Source organism: Haliaeetus albicilla, chromosome 24 (genome assembly GCF_947461875.1).
Source record: "Haliaeetus albicilla chromosome 24, bHalAlb1.1, whole genome shotgun sequence".
NCBI lineage: Eukaryota > Metazoa > Chordata > Aves > Accipitriformes > Accipitridae > Haliaeetus > Haliaeetus albicilla.
This window is the reverse complement of record NC_091506.1, coordinates 6,890,658-6,903,066: the sequence shown is the minus strand read 5'-3', so window position 1 is coordinate 6,903,066 and position 12,409 is coordinate 6,890,658. Positions and strand designations below refer to the sequence as shown.

The window sequence follows — 12,409 nt, the reverse complement described above, 5'->3', positions numbered from 1 at the left end:
CAGGTGTGAGATTGTTTCTGCAAGATTTGCCAAGGACTCCTCTGTTTCTGTCTGATGCTGGGAGCCAGGGCAGGAAGAGACTGCAAGCGCAGGCTGTTTAATATTCTCTTCTGTCCCTCTGATCTGCCCCCTACCCTGCAGAAGCAACATGTCCCATGTTTCTGCAGAGCTTGTCCTGAGCAATAGCAGCATCTGTCAGGGGTTATGGTGGCATTAGCCTCATGGAGCTGGGAGTTAGCAGCGCTTGGCAGAGTGACAGTTCTGCTGTACCTTACATAAATCTGTATCTTGCATAAATCTGTCTCTGCCTACTCTGCCAAGGTGTGTGGTCACAATTTGTCTGATTCCTCCTGCTGTCCACAAGGCCTTTCAGTTTCCTAGAAGATTTTATTTGCTTCTTGAGGCCCCTCTGCCTCCTCTTTCTTCACACCTCCCCTCTCCATACCCTTCCCCTCCTTGTTTCCTCACAAGTCCTAGAGGGAACATATCTTCTTAAGCAGGTGTTATTTTAAAATAAATTCCTATCACCTGCCCCTCTCAGGTGCTGCAGAAAGCTCCCCCTATTCCCACAGAAAGAGGGAAGGTCTTGAGCTTTCCTGTGGCTTTGGCAGCAAACCGCAGCAGTCCTTCACCCACTGTCTTCTGCCAGGGCTGCACCTGATCCCAGGTCATGGTTCCTTGCTCATCAGTACTTTGTGGAGCTTGGTGTGCCTTGGTTGCCTCTCGTCAGCTTTCTTGGACACTTCTAGACCCTTCTGAGGCCAGAAAGTAGCAGCAACTGCCCCAGTACTTGGCCGCCTTCCGGCATCTAAGGAAATTCGTGGGGAAAACAAGAAAACCTTTATTAAACAGAACATTATATCCCCAACCATACTTGTGCCATGTGTTCTCATACCAAAAAAAAAGCGTTGACCTCTTGAAAGCATCTCTGGTCATCACAAGGCTTGTCCTGAGCTGTCCTCTCCTCCCCGGCACTGCTCAGGGACCCGATGGGAGCCATGCTGCAATGGTGGCTGTGGTGTGGGGAGGGATCCACTGCCAATTCTCTCCTGTGTCACTTTGTCACCCCCACAGCCCCCCCCGGTTGCTTTATTCTTCTGAGGTTGTAACAAAGAGCTGCTCTGAGCACTGTGGCAGAGACCAGCATAATGTTCCTGTTGGTCTGCAGGACCAATCTCTTAATATGTATTACCCACTAAAATACAGGGGCTCCACAGGAGTGGGTGGCCCGTGGAGTAAGCTCATCGCGCCTCTCGGTGAGAATCTCCACTGAGATGTATGTCCTTGGGTGCTGAGAAGGAGGTACTTGAGAGTAAGGGTACTTATTACTGGTTTTATTTACTATTGTTTGGTGTCTGGAGCTGGTAAGCAGTGAAGGTAGTACACTCCTCTACCACACATTATCAAGGTGTGGGGGGGAAATCCCATGTTGTGTTATAGCATGCACCCTGAGCTCTTAAAATGGAAGTTTCTCTTTTGTCTCCAAGCCTTCTTTCTTTTGTAGGCAGAAGTGACAGCCGTAACGCTAAGTGAATGGTATGTATTAAATCTATGCAAGGGCTCTTTAAAAAAATAATTACATATGGTACAAGAGGGAGAGGAAACCACTCCATTCCTGTAAATGGCCACTTAAGATGTGGACAATAAATAAATAACTGTAATAAATAATCTGGTGTATCTGAGCTTTAGCATTTAGGAGGAATAAATCAGAGCTCTCTTGCTATTGTCTGCTGAGATGCATCGGAAATGGAGTTGGAAGGAAAGATTTCACTCAGAGTTGTGGCAAGGTGTTGGAAAGCCCATGGGAGTGTGTAGGAGTCTCCTGCTTTCCCGTGTGTTTTGTTACACTTTCCCTGCACCACTCCTCCCCGTTCACAAGCATGTGCTGCTCTCCTGTGAAATGGAAGAGGCTCCCTTAAGTCTCACTTGCCTCTTGCAAGTAAGTGCAAGTACAACGCCTGGGGAATAAAGCCTCTGCCGGCAGAATTAACGCATCTCCCAGATTGCTCATTGGGTATTTAATCCTTCGTCTCTCCAACGGCTTTGCCTTTCCACCGGCGCTCTTCCACCCTCCTCTGCCCATTCATACCTGCTCCTCGCAGACGAAACCAGCTGCTCTTCTGCTCTGTGCAAAGTCCGAGTGCCGGTATTTAAATGCAGCTCTAGTTGCTAAGCCCCAGCAACTAGCAGAGTGCCTGGCTGGGGCTTGCAACCGAGAGCTGTGTCGCTTTAAGGCATGTGATACTTGCCCGAGCAGGGATGTATTGAAATAGGCTACGGTACTTACAGCATCGTATAGCAGTGTACGTACAGCTGCCTTACTCTGCACTGCCTGCGCTGGAGTGAGGCTGCTCTGTCGTTAAACATAAACTGCTCCTCGTCCTTAAGTATCCTGGAAGCTGCAAATTATCTCAAGATCACTTCAAAGGTCTCATCAAGCAGAAGGTGATGCTAGGAGATGATTTAAAGGTGAAAATGAGAAGGTTTCCACCCCTCAAACCTTGGCCACTTTTCTGACGGCAGAGTCTGAGAGCTCAGATGTCTTCTTTACTCTGGGAACAGGATTTGTAACGAAAGAGATTTTTTTTTTTCCTTTTAATCCTGATAAAGAAGATTATTGGGAAGCCATTAAAAATCCCTTATTGTGATACAGATGGATTTAAAAAAGTGTTAGATCTTTCCAATGAACACTAATAGAGTGCTCTGCTCTTGGTTGGATTACTCAGGTAAGGAGCTTCTTTAGGATTTAAGATTCAGAAACCAGATCTGGAACTCATCAGATAATAACTGGAGAAATACTCACTGCTGTGTTTCTTTACTAATGATAAGATGATCTCTATGTAAAAGTGTGTGTGTGACAGCAGTTTGCTGACAAACAAGTGCATGAAGAAATGTTTGTAAGAGATGCTGGGTTTTGAGCAAAGGTACCTTGAAATAGTGTAGTCTGAGACAGGCTTTCATAAAAAAAAAAAGGCAGGGAGCTAATAATAAAGCCTGAGTGGGTTAAGTAAGTCTGCTGTCCATGTGGCTCAGAATATGGTGCTGGAGGAAAGACACAGGAGCATTTAGCAGGCTGTAGAAGTTTAGCTTTGCTTTGCTGTTTGGCTAGGATTTTTAAAGTTCAGGCTAAATAACCTGAATACCTGAAATATTCCTATGTGAGAGTCACCTTTCCCTCTTACCTTGTTGTATAAAAAGCATGGGAGCACCAAATATGACAAGGAGGCATTAATTCCTGAAGACACAGGAAGCCTACTGGGAGCTCCCTGATCTGAGGGGATTGAATCTATTTTGCAAGATAAATAGGTCTAAAGAGAGGAGAAAAAGTACACTGTATGCTGCAGAGTAAACAGTCGGAAATGAAATTAATTATATGCTAAGCAGTGCATCAAACACTCTACAGAGAAAGGAAGAGCCTCATGCTGATCAAAATAATGTTTTGGTATTTTCTATTAATTATACTTGTCAGTTTATGTGGTTCTTTTCAACCAATTAGGCTTAAAAAGCTTCCCAAAGACTGTGTGCTGCTTTAAAATCAGGGGAAAAAAAATTTTTATATGCTTATATTTTATTACCACTGTATTTCACTATTTTAATGTTGGTAATTTTCTTACTACAGAAATCCCCCTGATACAGACAGACTTTTTATTTTTTAATTTTTGTGTAAAGACATGATTATTCTATGTGAGAGTTTTAATTTTTCAAAGTCTTTCTTGCTCTGTGAAAATGATGTTCAGCTGATTGGATTATTAGATAGAAAACGGCATCATGTCATTGGCTGAATAAGGAGAGTGCCTGAAGTTTGATTAATTTGGCAATATGAAATGCAGCAGAAGGTGTTGTTAAGGGATCTGGACGATGTGTAGCGTAGCTGAGCCTTGCAAACCTCCCGATCCTCGCAGGCATTGAGAAAGAGCTGTTGAAGTTAAAAAGTCAGAGGGAAATTTCGCCAGTTAGTACAATAATGAGTACAAGTATGAAAAACCACAGTTGTCTATATTGGATGGCCAAGTACGCCAGCACCGGCAGACAAAGAAATTGCTCTTTCCCTTTACCATAGGAATCTTGTTAGTATTTTGATACAATCTGCTTTGTGAAAAGATCAAATCTTCTGTAAAATACGTCTGCAATTCAGTCTGGCCATACTTCAGTCCCTTTACGTGGACAGGTCAAACAAAAGGAAGCTGATTTCATCTGGGGATTAGAACATAATTCTGAGAAACAATTACTTTGTTTAGCAGAGAGCATTGTGATTAAAAATTGATGCTCGCAAAAGTAAAAAACAATAAACTGTTACCTTCCGGGTCACTATTAGCCTTTCAGTCTTGGGGATAGAGTATTGTTGAAATGCATCTCAGATGTCTGAGGATGCTGTATGCTTATCTGTGATGTGTTTAAAGTAGTTTTGATACTGTCTGGACATCATGTTTTTCTAGCTGGTTGTGTGATTTTTTTCTTATTTTTATTTTTTTAACACCCTTGTAAATTCAGCTATGGACCAGTGTGGCAATATTTTCCAGCCTTCTATTTACATTGGTGTTTTTTTTTAGTCCTCAGATTATTAGAGTTTCATTTTTACCACTGAATTATTAAAGTTATCCAGGCTCCTGTGTTGACATCCTGTTACCTCGGCTGTCCTTTTTGAACATGACCTTTGTTGTATGACCATTGTATCCTGCAGGGGGGAATAATAACCAAGAAACAAAAGACATTTAGCAAAAGGAGTAAAAAAGGGAAAAAAAAATTAAAAAAATAATGTTGTAATGGAAGCTGACTGTTCTGTGTGCTGTAAGGCAATGGATAATAATGCCTGTCTAATATTTTGTTTAGAGAATGGCAGTGGTCTCTGCAATGTCCTGGGTCCTGTATTTGTGGATAAGTGCCTGTGCAATGCTGCTCTGTCAGGGGTCCCTCCATCACACTTTCCAGCAGCATCACCTGCACAGACCAGGTAGGACCGAGTTCAGCTGTGGGATGCTGTAAGATTGCAGGCGCTCTGCCCGTGCTCGTGTCTGTCTTGATAAATGAATGAATAATCATAAAATCCTTTTTATCATTTAACTTTTATGAGTTGCTTGCCTTTATATTGCACAGCATCTTTTTTTGGTCGGTCTAACACGTGTTGTGCTTTGCTAATCTGGTGTTGGAATATTCATCCTCTAACGTCATCTTCTAACAACGTCCCAACACAGGAATTCCATTTCAGACAACCTCTCGGTTTCTCTGTCTCTTTCTCTCTCCTTATTTCTATCTCTTCTTCTCCCCATTTTGTGCAGTTCTTGAGTGGGTGCATAACTCGGAAGGACACTGTCACAGCATGGGTTTGGATAACTTTGCAGTTATCTGACCCAAACTGGACACGGGTTTGTTACTTAAAATATTGGCACCAAATCTCACTCATAGTCACTAGAGTTTACTGGAGGTCAGGTGTTTCCCTTAGCATAAATGAGAGACACAGTTATTCTCAGGTTCTCAAGTTTATCTCCAAAAACTGATGGGGTTGCAAAAGTGCAGCCCAGAGGAGAACTTGGGACTGTCTTTCAATGGGGTAAAATGCCTATAAACTCAGAATAAATCCCACAGGTTAGCAGTGGAGAATGCAGCTCACTTAGACTGTTGTGATCTACAGAGACTGCACATTGGTAGTTTTATTGTGTTTTTATTAATGAAAGGGATCACGTAACTTTTTCAACTGTTAATTGCACTTTGAAGAATATGTGTCATGTTAAAAATTGAAGAGTTGGCATATTCTAGCATGGTATTATCATCTGGTTACAATTAGATGGGCCAAGAATGTTGCTTAACAAATTTGGATCCAAAGAAAGGTGGGAGAGGTTTTAAGAGCTTTAGAACTGAAAGATGGAAAATGTTAACTCGCAGTGATGAATCATTTAACAATGTGGCAGCTAGTACTTCAATGTTTTTGATCTAATGGCATACCTTCAAAGATGGACAGTCTTAAAGTGCAGGTCTTTAGCAACCTTAATGACTCCAAGTTTTCCCAACTACTTTTGTTGTCCAAAAGTCATAGGTATTGGCATTGTCTTGCTTTCTTGTAATAAAATATGCGTAGTATAGAGGAATAGACCTAAATCTTTGATAGACCAGCTCTTGGTAGCTATGTTAGAGCATCAGATTAACTAATGGTGTTAACTTTGCTAGGTGGCACTGGAAGTTTGAGAGTATTTGAAGTTTGAGTGGTGAGGTTCTTACTTGGGACTTGCAGAGAAATGAACAAAATATTTATTACAATGCAATTGTAAGTAATGCTGCAGGTTATTTGAGTCTGTCCCCCGGTGAAGGAAATAAGAAAAAACAGCCCAGCTAAACAGATAGGTAAAAGGAAAATGTAATCTCATTTTGTAAAATCAGTTGAAACAAGTGACATTATAAGAAAAAATGAGAGCTGGGCAGATTCAGAGCTCTGCAACATTTGCCTAAGCTTGAAAAATCACCTTTTTTATGAAGCAAGAACAGCAAGACACTGAATGCATACCAAGTGTTGGGGAAATGTGAAAAATGACAAAATCTTTCACTCAGAGATGTGATACAGATAGAGTGAAGGTTTTACAGCTGCCTCATCACCTACTTAGAAACAGCCAAGCTTTCCCTCCTGTGAGCCTTTCTCAGGCAGCTTCTCCGCACCCTACGTGAATAAGATTGATGGTGTTCTGATCCCAGGCAGCCAATTTCAGTCTCTCAAGAAATAATCCAGTACATTGACAGATGAGTGGAATTTGACATGATGTTCACCTCGGATTCAGATTGTGCTGCACCTGGGAAGTACCAGCTAGTGAACGTCCTTTAGGGAAACTGTTGGGGATTTTGGACAATTTCTGCTGTCACAACAGAAAATCAAGACTGTTTTTTATAAGGCCATGAATTTGCAGTCTGCCAACTGAATGTGAAAGGTTGTACATAAAAGGGATGGAAATATGTTAACTAGCAAACTGAGTGATTTTAATGTATTCAACTGCAGTCCCTGAGCACACCCTATTTTTCATATTTATAATATTAGGAATGCGTCATTTACTTTTAGTTAGTCACTGTGTAAGTAAGATTAAAATGTTCAGCCAAATAAAAGTGAATAAAAAAAATGGATGCAGATGAGGCAGTGCATAATTTCAGTAATTTAATATTTGGTATATGAAATTTCAACTTATTGAATCATGGCAAATATAGCTGTAATCAATAGCATGCTCAGCATACCTTTTCCTTCAGTTCGTGATCTCCCATAGATAATGAGATGCTCTAAAATAAAGAGACTTTTTGCTGCTCAACTCCATTGTGGGGCTACTTTGGTACAAGATAATTAAAAAGGCAGGTTCCACCCCTCCTTGTGCTTCTCATACTTCATGAATAGATTCTCACTGAGCACAGGAAGGTGGAGGTAAAAGATAAAATCCTCAGGGAGTGTATTTAAAATAATAAACTTGAACTGAAGTCAGTGGATTAGCACAGTGAATATCCCCACCTGTATTACTGCGGTTAATCCAGTTTTGAAACATTGGAAACCAAGGGCAATATATGAAACTTTCTTAAGCAACTGAATGGGTTGAAATAGATTTCTACACACTATGTGCAATCACAAAAGTTTAAACCTTTCTTTCAGTGTAGTATAATTTTTCAGCTTTATAATTCAGTACTTCTTTATTCAGTTAGATGACTTAGCAGAAGGTACGAACCTGAAAACAAATGTGATAAACCTCTTTATGTGACAGTATTTGGAATTGACTGTAGCTTTATTTTCTCTGAAATGTTGGCAGGCAGGCGGGCACAGATAGTAAGGGCAAAGTAAATACTGCTTGAATATAAGATGGATAATGCCGTATTACTTGTACCTGTTCATGAATTCTTTATTGTCTCATTAACACAATGAAAAGTTTGCATGCTGCTGTTAAGCACCCTTAAGTGTTGGTGGCTGTTCCTTTTGACTCTGACAGGTGAGGTGGGCAGGGTAGATTTTCAGGCTGCTTTGCTGGGATCTGGCGGAGACCTTTGGAGTAAGCTAGCTGAACACCATTGCAGTATAATTCCCCTTGGGTAATACACATGGTTTTCTGCAGTTTTTCTATGACTGTATTTCATTTTCATGAAAATTATGTTAGGCAAAGGATGTATGAAAGCATTCACAGGAAATAACTTTATGTGGAAACAAATCTCCGTTTTTAAATTTTTTTTTCAAGCATGCCATTTCTGTGTGATTTAATAAGAAACAGTGGTAATGAGAAGAATTCCACATTGGCTGTTTTAGGCTCTAAGATACACACAGTTGTAGAGCTGTTGAATTGGCCTGAGGATGAGAATGGACAGGTTGTGATTTGCAGTTAGCTGAGTGCCTGTGATAGTCCATTGATCATCTGATTGACAGGATTGACCCTGCCCAGAGGTAGGAAGTAGATGCTGGCATTTGGTAAGACAAGATGATATTAATGAAGTAAAGGATTCAAGTTCAAAAAATAAAAAAAATAATCACCACCCTTTCAATCACACAATTCTTAGCAAATTTGGCTTTGTTCCATAAACGAGGGATGTTTTGTGCCCAGTGAGGACCATTAGCTAGTTCTGAATCACATTGGACAACACTGGCCACGTGTTGCTTAAAAATACAGGAAAGCACATTGGATTCACCTGTAAGTTTGTGCAAAATAATTAGGTACACACTAAGGATGCAAGGTTAGGTTTGGATACAGTGTAAAGGTGCAAGGCAGACACAAGCAGAAACATGTACCTGCTGTAGCAATGCTGACATTTGCAAATACATTAATTAAAAATAAGCCTATTCAGAGGAAGAAATCATGGACTAAATTGAGGCTGGAATGGTATGTCTACTAAACATGAAGTACCTTTTATTGTGACAGTAGTTAATGATGTGCCCATTAAAAATCATCTGAAGAAGTGATTCTCTATACCTCATATTACGAGGAGGAAAATCAGTCTCAAAGCAATTCTATACAAACTAACAAGCAACATCAACCTAAGGATGCTCTCAGCATGTTTCTCAGTAGACAGCATTTTGCAGAAACTTGAGTCTGTGTCTGTGAGCAAAAAATTTCTTAGTTCTGATCTTGGCCTTCCCACTGATTTTTTTTTTTTTTATAGCCTTGGGGGAAACTGCATATTTTCACATTTCAAAAGGTCTGCTATTTTCATATGCCCCATATATGTGGCTATTCAGTTACAAAACAGACTGGGAAGAAGGTTGGTCTGAATCTTAACTCCTCAGGAAAGTGTAAATAAAATATGTCTTTACTTTGTAGAACAATTGAGATTTGGAAGATGAATTCAAGTGGATTTTTGCTCTTGGTATTGATAGAAGCAAGTGTAGGACTAGGTAGTTAACGTATAAATGTATACAGTTTCTATGATTAGCAAGAATTGTATTTCATTAATCATACAGTGTGAATGCAAACAGTTGCCTTCAGTATACAACGTCCAAACTGCCATGCAACAACTTAGCTAGTATCCAGCAGATCACGTCATGGGCATGAAAGCTGACAACTGGTGTCTCTTGCTGTGTTAATTAAAATGAACAAATTTATAAGCTCTAAGGCCTGATTCAGATACCATTTACACCAATAAATGCACAGGAAGCACCATATGTATCCCTGTTGTTCACAATCAGAAAAACCTGCTCATGACGAGCTATTCTAGTCACTCACTGGAAATCCTCTTTCTCACAATACCTTTCTGTTATATATCCCTGGCCTTCGCAGTCTGTTCCTGAAAATGTGAAACTACCAACTGCTAAGCAAAAAAATCCAGGTTGGAGGTACCTACTGTGTTCCTGGACACATACAAAATATATTTGGATGTATGTGGACAAACATATATTAATATGTATTTTGTGTAGACAGAGAACTGATGTAATGAAATCAACAGTTAAGGATGAGGTAAGATTACCAGCAGCATGATAGTGATGAATTGTCTACTGTGCTTGTGTGATGCACTTATTTACAGCAGCAGACTATATCAGAAGTATTGCACCCTGTGATGTTTATTTTTTTCCTGAAAAATCGAACCACCAAAAGAGAAACAATATGGCTACAGGGTGTGTTTGCAGCCAGAGAGTTAGCTACGGGTTTTTTTCTGGGGTCTGTAAGCTGTTACTTTAATGGACTCCTGTCTCCCAGGGAAAGGGAAAGGGTAGGTAGGTATTGCCAGGGAACAACCAGTACTCCATGGAGGGTCAAAGGCAGGAGGATGCTCTTCTTCACTGGAGAAGGGTGCATAGCGGTGAGGCTCGCAGCTCGGTTGCAGGTGGAGGAAAGCTGTCACCAGTCGCGCTGCTGAATGTGACGCCTTGTTACTCCTGATCCAGGGAGCCGAAGCAACCTGAGGGGGAGCAGGTGTTGCAGCTTGATGGACTGTGAAGAACAGCGTGGCCAAGGTGTGCGGTGGGGCACCGAGCAGACCGCAGTCCCCGGCGCAGCTCTGCGGGAGCCGCTGGGAACGCCACTACGTTCCCTGTGATCTCCCCCGCCGCACACCTTGTGCAAAAGAGCCACGGCGAGGTGCTAACAGGGGTATTTGGAGAGAAAGGACGTGTACCTCTTGCGTGTGCACTCTGCACCGGCAGCGTCTGTGCTCCGGTTTGGTCCCAGCTGCGCTCCTATCCCCAGCCCGTGCCGCTTCGGCGATTCCTCAGGTCCTTCTGCAGGCAGCCACGCAGGCAGGTGAAAAGCACGTCCCTTTTCGCGTGGAAAAAGCTGCTCTGGGGAGACGAGGACCAAAAAGCTCCTGTTGCTGCGATGGCCCTGGCAGGCACCTTCTCCTCCCACCCCCATGCGCTGAGCCTCCGTCTCCAAGAGCAGCCTTGGGGCCTCGGTGAGTCACGAAGGGACCTTTTGGTGCACTGCACTATTTGTAGCTTGCTGTCACGGTATTAAAGACTGTGAGAATTCATGCTATGGTGGTTAAGTCCCAAGGAAAATTTGGCACCTACAAATATAACCCCCAAAGGCGAACTACATTGCTCTGTGCTGAAGTATTTCTGCTGATAACATCAGAAACCTGCCTTTAATGATTAGCCTACTTTAGTCCAAGGCTCATTTATATTTTAAAAGGCAATATCCAACTGCATTTCCTCATAAGATAGATGTGTTTTCTGCCATTAAGTTTCATATTGTTTTATCCTATCCCACCTATAATCTTTGTATTTCCTTCTAAATGTTTTCTTTTCCACTCTGCTGTGAAATCAACCTTTGCTGTGAGCAAGATTTATTTTCCTGATGGGATTCAGCATTTTTTGCTATTTTCAGTTGCTCTGTACAGAGCCGTTCTCTCCAGCTGAACTTATTTTTTTGCATGGGAGTGGTGCTGGAGGTTTCTTTTCATTGTGCTCTAGGCAGGGACCACGAGGACTGCAGCACAGTTGGACTCTAAATTTATGAGACTCAGTCAGTGATGCACAATGGGGAATTGAGGGTGTAAATTAAGCTGAATGAAGCTCCAAAGCCCCATGTATGTCCCTGTGACTCATATTTCTATGCTCTATTTAGAAGATCGTTATCTGACATCCCTCGCTCGCCTTCTGTATTCCTTTCAGAACAACGGTTTTCCCCTTTTCCTTCGCAGTGGGTGAAGAAACCAGTCCTGCCCTTCTTGAAAGGTCACTTCAGTGACAGCAGGTGCAGGATCACTGTTGCTATCGTACAATAATCAGTAATTATATCACAGTATTCCACTGTAATCCTTATTTCACTTGGAGAGAACGGCTTTGGGAACTGAATTGGTGGCAGGAATGGAGGACCTTGCTAGTTTTTGGGTGATGTGAAAGCGATTCCTTGAGAATCGCCAAGTGGAACACACGGACAGTCTGTTGTTACCTGCGACGGCTGAATTTCCTTCTGCCAGGGTGCTCTCGTTGTGGCGCCTTGTCCTTGAGCTACAAATAATCTGGAAGTAGTCTGCTCCACGCTAGCGGCTCCCACTGACAGTCATGTGTGCCTGGTGCTTTTTAAAATTGTTCATAAATATTTCTTCTATGAGCTGTGAAGTTTTATTTGTATATCATGCACCTTGCCTCTCGCTAAATGAATAGGCAATTAAAAAGCAGCTTAAATGGTGATCCTTGTCTCTTGATTATTAGGAGAGCTGCTGGTTCAAATCAAAATATGCATTTAATCCATCCTCATGCATGATACAAAACTCCTATTGGATTAATTTTGTTTTCTGTAGATGGCAAATCTGCATCGAGAGCCTTCATTGTGAATCTACTAAATGCAATGAGCAAAAATCACTTCTGTAGTTAACTTGTGTGCAAAAGGAAGTTATATTGACAGAGAACTTGATTGGAAAACTCCTATGAAAATACATGTTGGTTTATTGGAAAGTGGGGAACTTGGAATTGTGACTTCCTATGTTGTGAATAACGGCAGCAGCCAACAGGCTCTATAGATCAGCCTGA

The 12,409-nt window shown here is 41.7% G+C and overlaps 1 protein-coding gene across 4 annotated transcripts in view; it reads left to right on the top strand.

Annotated features, from left to right (window-relative positions):
- TAFA1 (TAFA chemokine like family member 1) overlaps positions 1–12,409 on the top strand; it is a 348,473-nt gene that overhangs the window by 110,406 nt on the left and 225,658 nt on the right. For 2 of the 4 annotated variants that reach the window (XM_069811893.1, XM_069811892.1), the window contains one exon: positions 4,831–4,951. In XM_069811893.1, the coding sequence (XP_069667994.1) occupies positions 4,834–4,951 (118 nt within the window). In that variant the 5' untranslated portion in view covers positions 4,831–4,833. Of the gene's footprint in view, positions 1–1,896; positions 2,727–4,830; positions 4,952–12,409 lie in introns of those variants that run through there. The other 2 variants (XM_069811894.1, XM_069811891.1) reach the window with 2 other exon arrangements.